The sequence below is a fragment of the Balaenoptera musculus genome, chromosome 3, assembly GCF_009873245.2.
Source record: "Balaenoptera musculus isolate JJ_BM4_2016_0621 chromosome 3, mBalMus1.pri.v3, whole genome shotgun sequence".
NCBI classification, from domain to species: Eukaryota; Metazoa; Chordata; class Mammalia; order Artiodactyla; family Balaenopteridae; genus Balaenoptera; species Balaenoptera musculus.
The window spans coordinates 164,911,342-164,929,125 of NC_045787.1; the positions used below are offsets into that span (position 1 = coordinate 164,911,342).

The following is a 17,784-nucleotide window of genomic DNA, read 5'->3' on the forward strand; positions in this document are numbered from 1 at the left end:
CTGGGACCTTCCAGGTGCCCTTGATTCTTGGTCCCCGCCACTCCCGCTGCCCTCCCCTTGACACAAACACACCTGGCTCCCGAGGTCCCTTCTGGAGGAAGGACCAGCCGAAGCGGCTCTGGAGGTGGGAGTTTGCTCAGGGATGCCCAGAGGAGACATACATCTGAAGTGGCTTCGAAGCCCAGGGAGGAGCAGTCAGTCCTGCAGCCTGCTGACCTGCGGTGCGGTTTGCTGCAGCCGCGTCCCGGAGGAGTTGGAGAAGCGGCTTTCTGGGGTCTGACAGCCGCTGGCATCCATCCTTAACCTCTCCCTTCAGGCTCAGAGCCCCAGACAACCAGCTGCCTCAGCCCTGCCTGGGCTCTCTCCCCGCCCCCAGGCCCAGCTTCCCTCCCCTGTAGCCGCGGCCCCTCCCGACAAAGGAAGTGAGAAGGGGGCTGTCATAAGAGGAACTAGGTCTGGGAGTCCGCTGAAGCAGCAGGAACAGGGCCATGCCCAAGCCGCCCCCTGGAGCCCCCTGAGCCTGCATCCCTGCCACGACCCACTCAGACACCCCCCAGGGGCCCAGACACCAGCCCCCACCATGGTAAGTCCTTCAGGGTGGGCCAGACACCCCCCAGGGGCCCAGACACCAGCCCCCACCATGGTAAGTCCCTCAGGGTGGGCCCTGGAGTGCAGGGGTGGCGGCACCAGCCAGGTGGAGGCACCTAGAGGCCACCATCAGAAAGTGAGATGATGGGAATGGGCACAGCAGACCCTTTGGGGTCCCGCAGTGCAGCTCAAGTGCTGCCAGCATCCCTCACAGGGGACCAAACTCCCATCGGCTGGTGGACAGAATGGGGATGGGGCACCAAAGGATGGAGCAATAACTGGAGGACAGAAGGTGGTCCTAAGGGATCACGCAGTGCCTGCAGGGACAGGGACAGATCCCTTTCCTGGGGCTTAGGGAACCCAGTTCCCAGCCGAGTTTGGTGCCTCACCTCCCTGTGTGGCCTTGGGCAAGTCACTTCCCCTCTGTGAGTCTCAGTTCCCACATATGTCATATTTGGAAGTTTGTCAAGATGTGGAAGGTGTCTGGGGGATCTCTCCATTGGAACGTTCAGAGGGTTTTGGGTTCAGCCCCTCTGCGTCCACAGCTGGGAGGGGAAGCTGTGTCAGATGGGTCAAATGGGCGGTGGGTTGCAGTGATGGTGGCGTGACAGCATGCTGGTGTGGGTGCCAGGGTGGGCTGGCTGTAGCAATCACAGAAGCAGGAGTTGGTGAGATGCAGCGTGTCCGTACCACCACCGGTACCCTTCTCCCGGGAGGGTGGCAGGGAAAAACACTGCAGCCAGAAAGAAGCATTGCCACCTGGGGAGATGGAGGTCTGATGATGACTGTGGTGACAGGGTTGGGGAGACTGTCATGGTCCTGGGTCTAGATGCAGTAGCATCATGTCACACACACTAAGAGAGAGCCTGGGCTGGCTATGTCACTCCCACGACTCCGTGCCTCTGCAAACCACTTCAGCTTTCATTTTTTGTCATTCTGTTAATGAGGGTGGGCGGCTGGGACAGTCACAGAGCCGGTGGTGACAACTGTAGTGTTTCTGGCAGTTGCAGCACGCAACTGACCAAGGTGGAGGCAAGGATTGCCTTAGCCTGAGAGATAACGTCTTATTTCAGAAAGTCAGTGATAAATTGGGCATCACTGGCCAAGGACCCCTTTGATTAATTCACAAGCAAACCACCAGCTAGAGCTCTGGGCTTGGGATGGAAACTCTTCCAAGACGGAGCCAAGCCAGGAAGACTCCTTGATCAAAAGAACACAGGAAATGATTTGCTACTTGAGAGAAAACAGCCCCTCCTAAGGAAGCCGTGTGAAATGCTTAGTCAATGATTTGCTTGGCCAACCGTGTCTGGGAAGGGAAAAACTCATGCAAGAGGACCACAGAGAAAAAAAAAAAAAAGTGGAATCCATCCATGAGGCTAAAACCTCTGTCTAGGGGTGCTGACATCTTCCTGGAGGTGTAATGGGTGCCAGGAAGAGTGTTGAAAGATTCAGTGAAACAATGTTCATAAAGTGCTTTAAAGAGCATATAGTATGTGCTCAATACACGGTAACTGCCGCTGTGGGTGACGCTCATTCATGGTGGGAGTTAGCGGTGGTGGTGGATGGATGTGCCTCGTTCTTGGTTACTGTAGAGGAGTTGAGTTGTTGGTGCCATTGGTTGTGATGGTGGTCATTGCTGTCAGTTGTCCCAAGTTGGTGGTGACCATGGTTCTTGTGGATGGGCTGGCGATAGTAATGGTTGCTTTTGGTGCCAGCTAGTGTTGAATGTTGGTGGTTGGTAGTTGGTCGTTTTCAGCTGGAGGGTTGATCTGTGGAATGATGGCAGTTGGTCATCATTTGAGGTTAGGTGGTCACGATAATGTTTGTTTGCTGTTGGTTGTTCATTGCTGATTTTTGGTGACGGTCTTGGGACTAGTGGTGACGCATCACTGGTTTTGGAAAGGGCTATGGTTGACTGCTGCTTCAATGGTAGTGGGTCATGTGTGGTTGTTGATGACTAGTACTGTGATCGTGGTTGTTATTGTCAATGGTGGTTGGTTATTATGGGTTGCTGGTGCTGGTGATAATAAGTGGTGACGGTGGTGAGTGATGATAGGGAAACGGGTGGTGGAATCCGTCAACGTTTTTCTGTCTGATGTTAGCTGGTGGTGCTGGCTTTGAGGTCATCAACAGTTTCTGTTTGGCTTTGGCTGGGGGGCAGGTAAAGGCAGCAGTTGGTTGTCCTTGGTTGACAATGATGGTGACCTGAGGGTAATCGTGGTTGTTTTGAAAGTACAGATATAAAGCAGGGAGACCAGTAATGTGGCTGCTTGATCGAGGGGCGGCGGCCACGGGGATGGACAGAAAAGGCTGGGAGGTCAAGAGAGAGTTAGGGAGAAAGACTCTAGAAGGCCAAGGGTCCCCACATGTTGGAGAATGGCCTCTGTTTAGGCCAAGAGAAAACTGAGACACCCCTCCCAAGGGAGGGGGAGACCTGAGAGCTTTTAGAGATGAGAATGTTGTTTGCATGGTATAGAGACACAGGGTGTAGCCCCAGAACCCCACTGAGTAGGACCAAGGCTCCAGGGGCACACCGGGGCCCCAGGGCGTGGCCGGGGGTGGAGGGCAGCTCCAGCAGCCGATGCCACAACAGCTTCGCCTCTGCCTCTCCGCCGGCTGGCAGCCACGGTGCACAGGGCCCCAGCAAGGAAGGAAGTGGCTGTTTCGTTGTTCTCTCCAGTCTGGGGCTCTGCTCATCACCACCCAGGAGCAGGGAGGCCAGAGCAGTTAGGGCAAATTGCAAAACCCTCATCCAGCCCTTCCCCCTGACCCTGTGCCCCGTGCCTGTGGGATCCGCCAGCTTAAGGCTGCTGCTGCTGCTGTTGGCGATGGAGGGAAGCTAGTGTTTCCTCTTGACAAGCTTGGCCTTGTTGAATCTGCACAACTGCCCCGTGAGGTCCATGGCCCTCAATATTCCCATTTGCCCGATGTGAAAACAGAGGCAGAGAGGTTAGGCGAGCCGCCGTACAACCCAAAATAGTAGAGGATTTCAACTCAGTGATCCCCAGGGTCACACTTTTAACAGCCACCTTGACCTACAACCTCCTCCTCCTCCTCCTCCTGCCAGGTGAGAGGCCGCCTGGGGGTGTGGGCTGACCCCCATACTCCCCAGGCTGCCCACCCCTGCCTCATTTGGACCTGGACTCTCTGTTCCAAAGAAACTAGGATCCTGGTGTCCCACACACACCCAAGGCCTTCCTGGCCCATGGCTCCTGCTGCCACCACTGACACGGTCTGGGGCATTCATGTTGCAAAGCCTGCCTCCTACAGGAAGCCTTCTCTGATTGTCTCAGCTCTCCTTAGCACCGTCTGATTGGGATCACTGTCTCCCCTGGGCAACTCACTTCTGAACTACTCAAGGGCAGAGTCTAGGCCTGGTTCCCACCTACCTCCATGCACAGTAGGGGCTCAGGAAGTGTGTTCACTAGAGGGCTCCAATGCCCCAGCCCTACAGGAGCCATCACCTTGGCCCTCCCTCCTTTGGCACCAGGGAAGCTCCACCCCTCCATACCCTCTGCCGTGGGTTGAGGGGAGCCTCTCTGAAGAGCTGAAGTTAGAATCTACGTTCCCACTCCCATCCCAGCCACCTCTGACCCCTGACTATCTTTCACAAGAACCCCAGCCAGTTGAGTCATCCTTGGCTTGTGGTCAACTATGACCACAACCTCTTTGTGGTACCCTCACCCTCCAAGAAAGGAACAAACAGCTTCAACTTGACGGTTGGAGACTTGGGGGTCACAGAGAGATGGACACCCATGACACAGGGCAGGGGACAGTCTCATCCCAATGAAACTTCATTCATTTATTCATTCAATGAGTCTACATCGACCAGCTCCTCTATCCTGTCAAGCCACTGATCACTTCTATTAAATGCTCTTGGGGCCACCGGCTGCCATTTCCTGAGGCACCCCAGTGCATCTTTTCTCAGCACTGTCTCATTTACTTCCCCTAGCAAACCCACAGAGGAGATTCATTATGGAATCCATTTTACAGATGGAGCAACTGAGGCTTGGAGAAATGAAGTGGCCTCCCTGGGGTCAACAGAGCCACCTGTTAAGCCAGGCCTCACACCCAATCCATCCCTTGCCAAAATGGTCGACTCTCCTCCCTCACACTGTACCCTCTTGAGGAAAACCTCTCCCGCTGCCACAAACAACCCCGTGGTTTTTGTGATCGCATAGAGCTAGGATGGATCTGGGGGTCCCGGTTGCCTGGGGCGGGACACAGAGGGAGAGATAGCAGGGGCTACTAGAGGCAAAGGCCCACTCAGCTGGGTGGGGGAAGGAGGAAGGGACAGGAAGAGGAACCAAGTCCTCAGGGTCAGGAGAGCCAGCCAGACACAGCCAGTCTCGGGGCTTCTGACCTCAGAGAAAGGAAGTGGCCTTGAGTCTCAGCTGAGCCTGCGGGGTCCCAAGAGCATGGAGACCGGGGTGACCCCAAAGGGGAAACCCTGGACAGGACCAATCTCGTCTTCTCCTTGTCCTCTTCTGACCTGAAGCACCAACCCCGGCCACCCCCCAACCCCGACATAGACCCGGCTTCCCTTCCTGCTGTGTGACCTTGCGGAGGACACCTAACCTCTCTGGGCCATAGTTTTCTCTTCCACAAAATGGACCTAATCAGAGTACTGACCTCGGCATGTGCCCAGAGGATGCAGAGAGGTAATTCACTGAAAAAAGCTTAGACCAGAGTCTGGCACAGAATAAGTGCCAGTGGCGTGTGAACTATTGTTATGTATTGTTGTTCTCAGTTACCATGGTTACCACCCAAGCCCCACCCCTTGAGGTCTTCAGAGAGAGAATCCACTTCCTGTTCCCCCTACACACCCCTACCCAACCTCCCAACACCGACTCAGGGAAAGAGCAACCCCACTGGGTCCGTGAATGACACCACTTCACCCCTGAATTTCGAATTTCATGGGTTCTTCTCACCAACACACTGGCGAGCCTCCCCATCTTGAAAACAGGAAATACACTCCCCTGACCCCTCCTCTCCCCGAAGTCTCTTTCCCTCTTCCCCAAGAGCAGTCCTCTCTCCTTGACCTCCAGATCCAACTTCTGACCCTGAGGTCAACAACGCTCTCCATGGGGTCCCTCTGAGTCTCCAGTGAGCGTGGAAGTTCTTCAGCAGCTGGGGGTCCGGTCAACAGTTCCCTGCTTCTCCCAACCAGCCCCTGTCACCTCCAGGCCTCCCCAGGTCCTGGCTTCCTCCAACCTCAGCCTCTGCCCTGGGCACACTTGCCAACACCTCCGTGCCCCTGCTCTCACAACCTTGTCTTCCCCCTACCCCGCCCTTCCCACTGCATCCTGGGGTTCTCAGGGCATCACATCCAGCACCCTCTTCTTATAACAAGCATCCTGGCAGCTCCCCTTGAAACGCTGAAATGGAACAGTGAAACACACAGACTTCCATCCTCCGAAAACATTTAATGTGGCCCCCTGCAAGGCGAGGAGAAAGTTATTTAGAATAAAATGTGCATGAAAAGATGAAAGTGCTCAGGCCAGTGGCCCAAGAACGTCCACTGGGGCGGCCAGGTGCTCACACCTGGACACAGGTGCATCTCAGCGAGCGAGACAGCCCCCCCGCCACAAGCAGGACACGTTAACCTCACCAGCAGCATGAGCTTCCGAACGCTGGACATTTCTTAGTGAAATCCGAACAAAACTAAAACCTCCCTTGCTACGCAATAGCCACTTTCCTGTAAAATGCAGTGGGTATCAACCATGCAAAAAATACATAGGTTTTCTGTTTGTACATAATATAGGTTTTGGTTCTCGGTTCCAATGATTATAAACAGGTTTGTCACTTACATGAACTTCTGCTGGGGTGGGGAGCTGAGGGCAGGACGATTATGTATTTGTAAAATATGTAATTAGGTACATGTGCAAATTTAAGGGGACCTATGGCCCCCTTAAATGCCAGCCATGTCCCCAGCCATGTCCCCATCCCTGGAACAACCAAATATGCTCCCACGATTTTTTTTTCTTTGGCCGCGCCCCGCAGCATGCGGGATCTTAGTTCCCAACCAGGAATCGAACCCATGCCCCATGCAGTGGGAGCGCGGAGTCCTAATCACTGGACCACCAGGGAAGTCCCCCACAATTCTTAAAGTGCCCCCAGGAGCAGTACAGCCCACCTATTGTGCATGACGTCCAGAACGTGGATGGGGCTATGGTGAGGGATGCCTGGGGGCTGGGGGGTCCAGAGGGAGTACCTGACCTGTCCTGGAGTCAGGGAGGTCTTCTCGGAGGAGGCGTCACCTGAGCCAAGCCTTAAGGCATGGGTTGGCACTAGCCAGGCAGGAAGGGTGTGCTGGGCAGAGGGCTCAGCATGTGCAAAGGCTTAGAGGCAACACAGTGAGGAAGCGAAAGAGTTCTTCCCAAAGTCCTAAGTTACTGGCACAAAGTAGGTGCTCAGGAATTCTTTGTGGAGTGGAGGCATGGAGGTGGCAATGATAGGAAGCCATAGACAGAGAGATGAGATGGTATTTGTCATATGAAAAACTCACTCTCAATACTCAGGCTGGAAGCAGTCTCAGGGGTTTGAGCCCTGCCCACCCCCCTCCTCTGCATTCTCTTCCTGCTTCGGTCACACCTCTGCACATTTGCCCAGGCAGTTCACTCTGCCTGGTGAACCCTTTCTCCCTGCTCTTGATCAAAACCTTTCTCGGCTTTCACATCCCACCCCAAACACCCTTCGGCTCCCAGCCACTCATGAGTGTGGATGCAAGAACCTGGCCTTTGCTGTCAGATGGACCCAGATTCGAATCCCACATCCTTGGAAACAGTTTAGCTGCATCCTTGGTCAAGGGTCAAATACTTCTCAAGTCCCAGTCTCCCTCCTAGCCTACACCACACTGAACTGCTGTGAGGATTGCCAGTAATACTGGTGACATCTGCCCCCAGCGTCAGGCATGTTGTAGATGCTTGGTGAATGTTAATTCCGTCAAGTGTCCCTCTGCCCGGGGATTATCCTCCTACCCTACTTTGTTCCCCAAAGCAGTTAATCCCTCACATCAACCCTGGGAAGTGAGGCTGCTTCTCCCATTTTCCAGATGAGGCCACTGAGGCTCTGATCAGTGTTAGGTCACACGGCCAGGATTAGAACCCAGATCTACCCCCTCACCAAAGACTGGGTTCATTTAGTGTCTGTGGGTATTCTCCCACGAATGCCCCCGGGGTCATCAGCATGTCCAGAATCTGAGCAAGCACCTCCCCTGCTCAGGAACTCTCTGTGGCTCCCCAGTGCCCCCAGGTGAGACTGGCTTCTCATCCACCTCTGCCCTACAGTTGCTCATGCTGACCCTCCTGCTTGATCCCTGCCTGAATTCCTTCCCAGATGGGCCCAGTGCACCATCTCCATTCCCCAGAATCTGCCTGGCAAACCCTGGTCATCTTTGAAGACTTGACTTTGGTTCCCAGCATCTTTGCTCTTGGGGGTTTTTCCTCTGAAGCTGGGTTTCTTTCTTTGCCCTTGTCCCTTGTTTGTTCGATAGGTCCTCCCTGCTGGGACTAGCAAGGACTCAATCCCAATCCCTGCCCTCCAGGAACTCCAGGTCTGGGGCGGGTAAGGGGCTTCCCAGAGGAGGGACATCTTGTCTGAGCATGAGTTCACCAGACAGGAGAGCTCCAAGCCACCATCACTCTGTGCGCTGGACTCCTCCATGACAGGGGTATATTGAACAGAGGCAGAGGGGGCCTGAGAGAGCCAGTGTGCTTGAGCGTTTTAGGCACTGGATGAGTTCGTTTGGGCTGAAAGGAGAGAGCATTCCTGGCAGGCTTCCTGGAGGAAGGGTTTTGAGGAACGCCTGTGTATGAGTCTCTTCGTTGGGGCCTAAGGAAGGTGTCATCTGATGAAAAGCTGAGGGAGGAAATGAGAAGGCAAAGTGGGAGCCTGGGAAGGTGCAGGAGCTGGCTCTCTGAGGATGGAGAAGCCCACGGCAGGGATGGTGGGAAGGCTGTGCGAGCTGAGGACCAGAGTCACGGCCAGGCACAGAGGCGGAGATCACAGACACATGGTGGCTGAGAGAATCTCAGAGGGATGGGCTAGGATGACCCCGAGGGAGGAGGATGGGAAGGGGAGGAAGGAGTCCATCTCGAGGTGGAAGGGGTGGCAGCGGGTCAAATGCCACGGAGAAGTCAGGGACTCAGCCTGGGCCAAGGCAGGGAGAGCGGGGCTGGGGACGTGAGAAGCAGGGTGGGAACTCCCCCATCAAGCCTTCTCTGATGCCCTCCTCTCCTGCCACAGCCACCAGAGTCCCAAGCACACTCTGCCCTGCTGGGCCAGGCATCGCTGTCTCCTCTATGGCAACGGGATACTAAGTGGAGGCATGGCGGGACCAAAAGAGAGGGTTGAGCGATGTATCCGAGCCTCCTCCTTTGGGACTAGACCTTGCCTACCTGTCCTGGTGTCCCAGAGATGCAGGAGGAGGAAGGGAGGTGGTGGGGAAGGGGCCAGCATCAGAAGCTGATGATGGAGGTGAGCCAGGAGGGGGGTGCTGAGGCACCATCCCCCGCCACGCCCCCTGCAGGGGCTCACCGCCACCCCGCCACCCCCACCCCCAGGGCAGCAAGGAGCGTTTCCACTGGCAGAGCCACAATGTGAAGCAGAGTGGCGTGGACGACATGGTGCTGCTGCCCCAGATCACCGAGGACGCCATCGTGGGCAACCTCCGCAAGCGCTTCATGGACGACTACATCTTTGTACCCTGGGCCGCGGGCGGGGTGGGCAGACGAAAGACAGAGGGACAGGACGATGACTGACTGACCAATGGATGGAGAGATGGTGTGCGGATGAGAGCAGAGAAGGCTGGCAGAGGGACTGCAGCATGGAAGGGACACACATAACTGAGCACAGGAATGGGGGGCATGGGCAGTAAGAGTGCTGGGTGTTAGGACAGGGGACAGTGGAGTGACAGCAGGGCCCTGGTGGGGGGCGGCCCTGGCCCTCACTGCTCTGTCTGCCCCAGGGTTAGGTCAGCCACAGCATATTCTATTCTCCCCATTCTGGATCCAGATCAGTTTTTTCCTAAGAGACCCAGGGTGTGTCTGAGTATCTCCAGCTCTTCCTCCAAGCCATGGGGGCTCTAGGAAGCCCCAAGGGAGCAGGAGGTGGGAACAGGGGCCCATGGGGGACAAAGCCTGCCGGGACACTGCACGGCCCTTAACCGTCCTCCAACCAGACCTACATCGGCTCCGTGCTCATCTCCGTAAACCCCTTCAAGCAGATGCCCTACTTCACTGACCGTGAGATCGACCTCTACCAGGGCGCGGTGAGGCCGGGGCCGGGTGGGAGGCACAGCCCCAGGACCCCCGGGCCCTAGCCCTAGGCTGAGCCCAGACCTCCCCCGCCAGGCCCAGTACGAGAATCCCCCGCACATCTATGCCCTCACAGACAACATGTACCGGAACATGCTCATTGACTGTGAGAACCAGTGCGTCATCATCAGGTACGGAGTGGGGGTCCCAGCCCCTCATGCCCACATCATCACCCCAGGGAGGTTTACCTGGAACTCCTGATCCAAACAGACCCTTGTTGCCCCTCTCCGCCTCTGGCCCTGCTTTACTTTTCTTGTCACCATCTGACCCGTGATATACGTTATGTATTCATTCTGTTATTGCCCATCTGTCGCATCTAAATGTCAGGAAGACAGAGATTTGGATCTGCCTTGTTCACTATTGTATCCCCAATGCCTGGACTATTGCCTGGCACACAGTAGGTGCCATTCATTCAATGAATGAATGAATGATGGATCAGACGCTGGAAAGAGCACTTCCCCCACCCCTGGTCACTCATTATTCCTTCCCTCACCCATCCCCAGTGGAGAGAGTGGAGCTGGGAAGACGGTGGCAGCTAAATACATCATGGGCTACATCTCCAAGGTGTCGGGCGGAGGCGAGAAGGTCCAGGTAAGGCGAAACAGAAAGAAGGGCTGAGTCTCCCCACTCCGCACGGCATTTCATCCCCCCCACCCCGAACTCCCACACCCCACGTCAGTCTGACCTCTTCCCAACCCACCTGCTTCTTTCCCCAGCATGTGAAGGACATCATCCTGCAATCAAACCCACTGCTGGAAGCCTTTGGCAATGCCAAGACTGTGCGCAACAATAATTCCAGTCGCTTTGTGAGTCTCTGCAACCTGCTTGGAGCAGATGCTCCCCCCACACTGACACACTGACCTCCCTCTCTCTCTCTCTCTCTCTCTCTCTCTCTCTCACCTGTATTCTCGAGAATACAGGAAATACCTGCTCCTTACTGGGAGACTCATTTCCTGTTCATGGTTCATCTGAAAAAGAGTCCCCCATCAGCATATCTGTGGAGGCCATGACATGTCTGTGTAGTGTTCTTGAATACTCTTCCCCTGGCTGCAACCAGGCTACGTCTGTTCCTATTCACATTTCAGGTCCCATTTATTCCCTCATTCATTCTTTCTTTCATCATATGGTTCTTGGAGTCCTTCTTTGGGTCAGGTGCCATGCTGAGCCTAATGGAAGACAGAATAGGTAAACGGATTTGGATTTATCATCAGTTTCTGTCAAGGCTTAGAAGTGTGTCTTGGACAAAGAAAAACAATGTAACCTTGTGGGTCTCCTCTGCTGGGATGGGAATGATGTTAATATCCATTTCATAGACCTCAATAATTTCAGTAAATGCCTGAACATGGAAATGGATTAATGAATTACGACACTAATGATATTTTTTAATTTCCCTAAATATTATTAGTTATAGTTATTAGCTATATTTTTATTTTCTAATATATTTTATAATATAATTATATTTGAAGTATCTTCCCCAACATTTTATTGTAAAATTTTTCATATACATGGAAAAGTTGAACGAATACTACAGTGAACGCCTGTATGCCCATCTCCTAGATTCTGCCATTAATAGTTTACTATACTTGCTTAATCGTATCTCCATTCATCCATTTTTTTTGAGGCACTGCAAACTAAGCTGTAGACATCATACCTTTCCCCCCAAACACTTCAGCATGTAGATCGTTAATTATAGTCCAATATAATTTTGCAGTTCTCTTTTATTTATTTTAAAGTAACAGCAAAATATATAAATCTAAAGGGGACCATTCACTGAGTTTGGACAAATGTATACACCTGTGCAACCCACACCCCTACCGATATACAGAACATCACCATCTCTCCAGAAAATTCCCTCTTGTCTCTTTCTAGTTGATCTCTACTCCTACTTTACCCCAGAAGCAACCACTCTGATATTTTCTTTTTTCACCGTGGATTCGTTTCAGCAGTTCTAGAACTTCGTATAAATGGAATCACACACTCTGTGTTTTCAAACTACTAATGCACACCAAAACATGAATGAATCTCAAAAATATGTAATTCTATTTTATTTTATATAGTTTTATTATACAATAGAATAAGTATTTGTCATACATTATAGGTGTTTAATTGTGTAGTATGATGATGTCATTTGTATTGTAATTGGATGTAGGTGGCAGAAAGGAGAAATAAGGGGCTTGTCTGCCTTCCAACCTCCAGCCAGAGTGGAACCCAGATGGAGTCAGAGACCAAAGATGGTGTGGGTCCCTTGCTCTGGGCTCAGGGACAACATATGGGAGACACCCAGGATCATTGGAACCAGTGGCATTCCACAGAGACATGGAGGCCTCTGTGTTATGGTGGGGGAACTGGGGAGCTGTCAATAAACTGTGATACTTCTCTGTGCCAGGCACAGGGCTAGATGCCCCGAGTGAGGGCTTGAATCATCAGAGAGGGACGAAAAGGCATTCCTGACCCAGGACACAGCTTAAGCAAAGGCTGGAGGGAAGGAGCTGGTGAAAAGAACAGTAAGTGGGAGGTTTGGAGAGAAAAGCAACTTGAGGTCACATGGGGAAGAGCGACACAGAGGCCAGGCTCGTAAGACCGATTCCTCAATCCTTCCTCACCTGCAGCCCTGGGACCCTGGGAGGGCTGATGTGGCTCTCTCGGGTTCAGGGCAAGTACTTTGAGATCCAGTTCAGCCGCGGTGGGGAGCCAGATGGGGGCAAGATCTCCAACTTCTTGCTGGAGAAATCCCGAGTGGTCATGCAGAATGAAAACGAGAGGAACTTCCACATCTACTACCAGGTGCACGGAAAGGGGCCGTGGGGCTGGGGCAGAGGGCGCCCCACCTGGAGCCCAGGGGGAGACAATGGGAGGGTCAGCGTTCGGAAGCCCATGACAGTGAGGACTCGGGGATTACGAGGGCTGGGCCAATCCACCACCACATGCGTGAGCATCGTTTGCCCTCCAGCTGCTGGAAGGGGCTTCTCAGGAGCAGCGGCAGAACCTGGGGCTCATGACCCCCGACTACTATTACTACCTCAACCAAGCAGACACCTACAAGGTCGACGGCACCGATGACCGGAGCGACTTCAGTGAGACTCTGGTGAGCGCCAGCTGCCCCTCCAGCCCCGGGAAACTTCCCGTGTTACAAATTGGGAAACCAAGGCCCAGAGAGGGGAAGGAACTTGCCCAAGGTTACAGAGCAAATGAGTGAAAGAGCCAAGACAGAGACCCAGGTGTCCTGACTCCCCAGGTCTGTGCCATGGCCCCCAAAACCTAACCCAGGGGGCAGCCTGGAGGTCGGGATTTGTGGCACAGGCTCTGTCCCTGTTGTGCCCCCAGAGTGCCATGCAGGTCATCGGGATCCCGCCCAATGTCCAGCAGCTGGTCCTGCAGCTTGTGGCAGGGATCTTGCACTTGGGAAACATCAGCTTCCGCGAAGATGGGAATTATGCCCGGGTGGAGAGTGCAGACCGTGAGTGTGGGTGCTGTGGAGGGCGGGGTGGAGGCGTGTATGCATGTGTGACCTGCTTCCTCCCTGTGTGGCCCCCTGGGGGTAAGGTCCCATGAGGACAAGATCGGTGTCACTGGGCAAAATGGGGAGAGATGGGGGCGCTCACAAGAAACCCAAGAGCCCAACGGACTGCTCCCTTCCCCCCACCCGCCCCATCACCTGGCAGTCTTGGCCTTCCCTGCCTACCTCCTGGGCATAGACAGCGGGCGGCTGCAGGAGAAGCTGACCAGCCGCAAGATGGACAGTCGCTGGGGCGGGCGCAGCGAGTCCATTGACGTGACCTTGAACGTGGAGCAGGCAGCCTACACTCGGGACGCCCTGGCCAAGGGGCTCTACTCCCGTCTCTTCAACTTCCTCGTAGAGGCAAGTGGGGCCGGGGGTGGGAGAGGAGCTCAGGGACAGCACCAGGCCCTGGGCTTGGACCAGCCCAGCGGCGGTGGGGGGGGTGGCGAGGGGGGCGTCTTGACTGTCATGACCAGTTTGTGGGCATGACCTCACCAATGCCCAGCCGTAGGAGGCGCCAAGCAGGGCAGGAGGTGATCTGATGGGAGATTTAGGGGCTTCCTGGCTGTAGCATGGAGCCCAGGAAGGAGGGGTCTATTGGAAACGTCCAGGCCTGCACTGAGATGGGGGCTGTTGGGATGGACAGGGGTGGGTGCGTTTGAGAGCCACGAGGTGGGGGGGGGGCTGTCAGGAGGACAAAGTGATGGACTAGACGGGGGTGGATGAGAATGGGACGTGTCAAGGTCAAGAATAGTGACTGTAGTAGCCAACATTCCATAGCACCTAATGTGTGCCCGCTATGGTTCTGTTTTCCATGCATCAGTTTATTTAATTCTTAGAAAATAGACCCCTAAGAGAGTTGCTACTATTACCCATTTTAAAGATGAGAAAGTAGAGGTGCAGAGTGGTTAAGGGGCAGAGCCAGCTCCCAAGGCAGGAACCCAGATGTTCTAAAACCTGGGTTTCTCATAGGAATGACCGATGGGGGAAGGGGTATGCACAGAGGTGGGGAAGGCAGGAGAGAAACTGGTGGGAGGGGACCCAGCCTGTGAACATTGCTAAGAGCATTTCAAGAGAGTGGCAGGCCACTCACCTAGTGTCCCCACCGCATCACAGGCCATTAACCGTGCCATGCAGAAGCCCCAGGAGGAGTACAGTATCGGTGTGCTTGACATCTATGGCTTTGAGATCTTCCAGGTACGTATGACACTGCCACCAGCCCATGGCCACTCTAGGGTGGCCCAGTGGCCCCGGCCTCCAGCATCAGCCCACTTAGGGAAGCATTCTTTCCCTCTCTTGGCAGAAAAACGGCTTTGAGCAGTTCTGCATCAACTTCGTCAACGAGAAGCTACAGCAGATCTTTATCGAACTCACCCTAAAGGCTGAACAGGTGGGCAAGGGCAGCCAAGTGGCCAGGAGCAGGGGACACTGGGGGTGGAGGCAGGACCATGAAGGTTGCCAAGCAACCAGGGGACACCCCAGCCCCACACTGGCACCTGTCTCTGCTGACCTGTCCAAGCTCCTTCCTTCAGGAGAGGTTTTCTGCCTCTAAAGGTTTGACAAGGGCTAGGGAAGAGCCTCTTTGTTCACACCTTCAACAATTACTTATTGAGCACCTGCTGTGTACCAGGCACTGTCTGCCTTGCTAGGGAGACCTCCATGAACAGGACAGACAAAATTCCCTGCTGTTTTCATTCAACCCGTCCCATAGAAGCAGAGCCTGAGACTAGGATTCAGGGCAAATACCAGGAGATGACTGAAGAAGTGAGAAAGGGATTTTTTTTTTAAAAACCACCATTCTTTTTTTTTTTTTTTTGGCCACTCCACGCGGGATTTTAGTCCCCCCACCAGGGATGAAACCCATGCCCCCCCCCTGCAGTGGAAGCGCAGAGTCTTAACCACTGGACCACCAAGGAAGTCCCCAGAAAGGGATTTTTTTTAAAGAGCCAAATAGGATGTATTCATGAGAAGGTCACACTTCAGGCAACTGGGGCTCAATTCTTGGACCCCTGGGGAAACTTCCGACCTGCCCCACACGGGGCAATGGGCTTTGTTATCAGAGACAGTCCTAAGTGATGAGATGGGAAGAGGAGTTATATGGGGGGTGGGGGGGAACATCTGTCACACCTCCTTCACCCATCCTCATGAAGCTCAAATTCTAGAAACATAGGCACCTTTGCCCAGACACCTGGTCCCATCCCTGCCCCCTTTGCCACCACCAGGAGGAGTACGTACAGGAGGGCATCCGCTGGACCCCCATCCAGTACTTCAACAACAAAATCGTCTGTGACCTCATCGAAAACAAGCTGGTGAGAGCCAGGGCAGATTTGGGGGTTCTCACTGGGCCCCGGAGCTGGGCTTGGGAGAGCTGGGAGAGCCGGGGCGGTTCCAGCCCCCGTAGGCCCTTCTCACCCATGTTCCCCCTTGGGCAGATGGAGCCCCACTTACGATACCTGTCAGCCACCTTGCCCATTCACTCTGCTTACCTGCTCACCTTTCACTTATTCACTCAACAAACATCCCCCCAGGCAGGCTGCTGGGGATAGAGGGGTCAAAGCTGACAGATCCCCCCGCCATCTCAGTCTGGGGAAGGGATACAGGCATGGATCCTTTATGGGGTCCCCCACCCTATCCTGCACCAGCGAGCTTCCACAGCGGCCCCCATACATCTGGGCCCCCCACCAGCACCTTTTGCTCTTGTATTTGGAAGCCTCTCCTCTCCCTCCCCAATGAGCGAGACGGGGGCGGGGCCGGGCAAGGCTGATCCCTGCCCCGCCCACCCCACCCGACGCCCTCACCCGCAGAACCCACCAGGCATCATGAGCGTCCTGGACGACGTGTGCGCCACCATGCACGCCACGGGCGGCGGCGCCGACCAGACGCTGCTGCAGAAGCTGCAGGCGGCCGTGGGCACCCACGAGCACTTCAACAGCTGGAGTGCCGGCTTCGTCATCCACCACTACGCGGGCAAGGTGCGCCCCACCCCCGCCCCATGGACCCCAGGGGGATTCCGCCCAGACCCCCAGCCAGGGCTGAAGAACTCCACCGGCCCCCTTCTCCAGCCCTCCCCCGACTGGCCAGAAACACAGACCCCCTACCACTGATCCCCAAGAACTGGCCTGTCACCCCAACCTATGGCCCTTCAGCCGGGGCTGTGGAACCCACTGGCCCATGATCAAGCCCACAGCTCTCCCAGCTAACAGGACAGGTCCCCCCCTTATAGGACACAAACTCCCCCCCATCGACCCCAAATTAAGCAGCAGACCCCCAAGCCCCAATCTGAGCTGTAAGCCCCACTATCCCCCTGACCCAGGACACAGCCCCCCTCCTTCTGATCTCAACTTGGAGTCCCCAGGGCCATGTTGCCAGCCACTGCCTCCACGATAGGCCGGAGCCCCCTACACACAGACCCCTAGCCAAGGCTTTAGAAATCCACTGGCCTCCGACCCTGGCCATGGCCCCCCTCCCCAGTTTACAAGACTGAAGACTCTCCCATTGACCTTAACATGGGCAGCGAAGAACCTCAGGGGCCCCCTGGCCGTACTGCAGCCCACCAATCCCTAAAATGGGCTGGAGCTCCCGTGTTCCCTCAGCAGGAAGTAGCCCCGACAGAAACTATGCAGGGCCCCCACCTTGCGGATGGCAGACCCAGCCCACAAGCCTGGCCAAAGCCCCCCCCCACCAACCCCCAGCCAGTGCTGTCACCCTCCTGACACAGTCCCCCAGCCCCCAGCCCCCCAACCAAGCCCAATACAGATGCTCAATCTGACCTTTTGACACCAAATTCAGTCGTGGAATCCCCGGGGCCCACCCCTGCCAAGATTGCAGCCCCTCACCCCCCAATCTGAGCTCTAACTGTCACCTCCCCGTCCCTAGGATCCAGCCTGCAGCCCCCGCCCCCTAATCTGGACTGTGACCCCCATCTTCCTTCACCTCTGACCCAGACTGCAGCCCTGACCCTCCAACCTCACCTTGAACATCAGACCTCCAGGGACCCCGGGCCCATGCTGCCCCCGACCCCCTATTTTGAACTGTAGACACCACCCAGTCCTCTTACCCCAGAGCAGGCCCCCACAGGATGCCCCCCCGACCCTCTGCCTAAGTCCCTCACTCCCGCCACGCCGCCTTCCTCCAGGTATCCTATGATGTCAGCGGCTTCTGCGAGAGGAACCGTGATGTCCTCTTCTCCGACCTCATAGAGCTGATGCAGACCAGTGAGCAGTGAGTGGTCCCAGGCGGGAGCCTCTGGGCAACTCCTTGTGGGGATGGGGGAGGCCCAGAGACCACCCCGTCTTCCCCAGAGCTCCCATCGCGCCATAAACTTTGTGGGGGGGGTGGCTGTGTTTCTAATGACTGGTTCTGATTAAACAGTAGCCCGAG

General features: G+C 55.1%; 1 protein-coding gene across 3 annotated transcripts in view; it reads left to right on the forward strand.

Annotated features, from left to right (window-relative positions):
- Positions 1-458: 458 nt before the first annotated feature.
- The window catches only part of MYO1F (myosin IF), a 29,849-nt gene continuing 12,523 nt past the window's right edge, over positions 459-17,784 (forward strand). Inside the window, exons 1-15 of one of the 3 annotated variants that reach the window (XM_036846813.1) lie at positions 459-583; positions 9,153-9,290; positions 9,770-9,859; positions 9,942-10,036; positions 10,409-10,496; positions 10,622-10,711; positions 12,558-12,689; positions 12,856-12,990; positions 13,230-13,362; positions 13,568-13,764; positions 14,521-14,601; positions 14,708-14,794; positions 15,627-15,713; positions 16,209-16,376; positions 17,540-17,625. In XM_036846813.1, coding sequence (XP_036702708.1) covers positions 581-583; positions 9,153-9,290; positions 9,770-9,859; positions 9,942-10,036; positions 10,409-10,496; positions 10,622-10,711; positions 12,558-12,689; positions 12,856-12,990; positions 13,230-13,362; positions 13,568-13,764; positions 14,521-14,601; positions 14,708-14,794; positions 15,627-15,713; positions 16,209-16,376; positions 17,540-17,625 — 1,610 coding nt within the window. In that variant the 5' untranslated portion in view covers positions 459-580. Of the gene's footprint in view, positions 584-614; positions 644-9,152; positions 9,291-9,769; positions 9,860-9,941; positions 10,037-10,408; positions 10,497-10,621; positions 10,712-12,557; positions 12,690-12,855; positions 12,991-13,229; positions 13,363-13,567; positions 13,765-14,520; positions 14,602-14,707; positions 14,795-15,626; positions 15,714-16,208; positions 16,377-17,539; positions 17,626-17,784 lie in introns of those variants that run through there. The other 2 variants (XM_036846811.1, XM_036846812.1) reach the window with 2 other exon arrangements.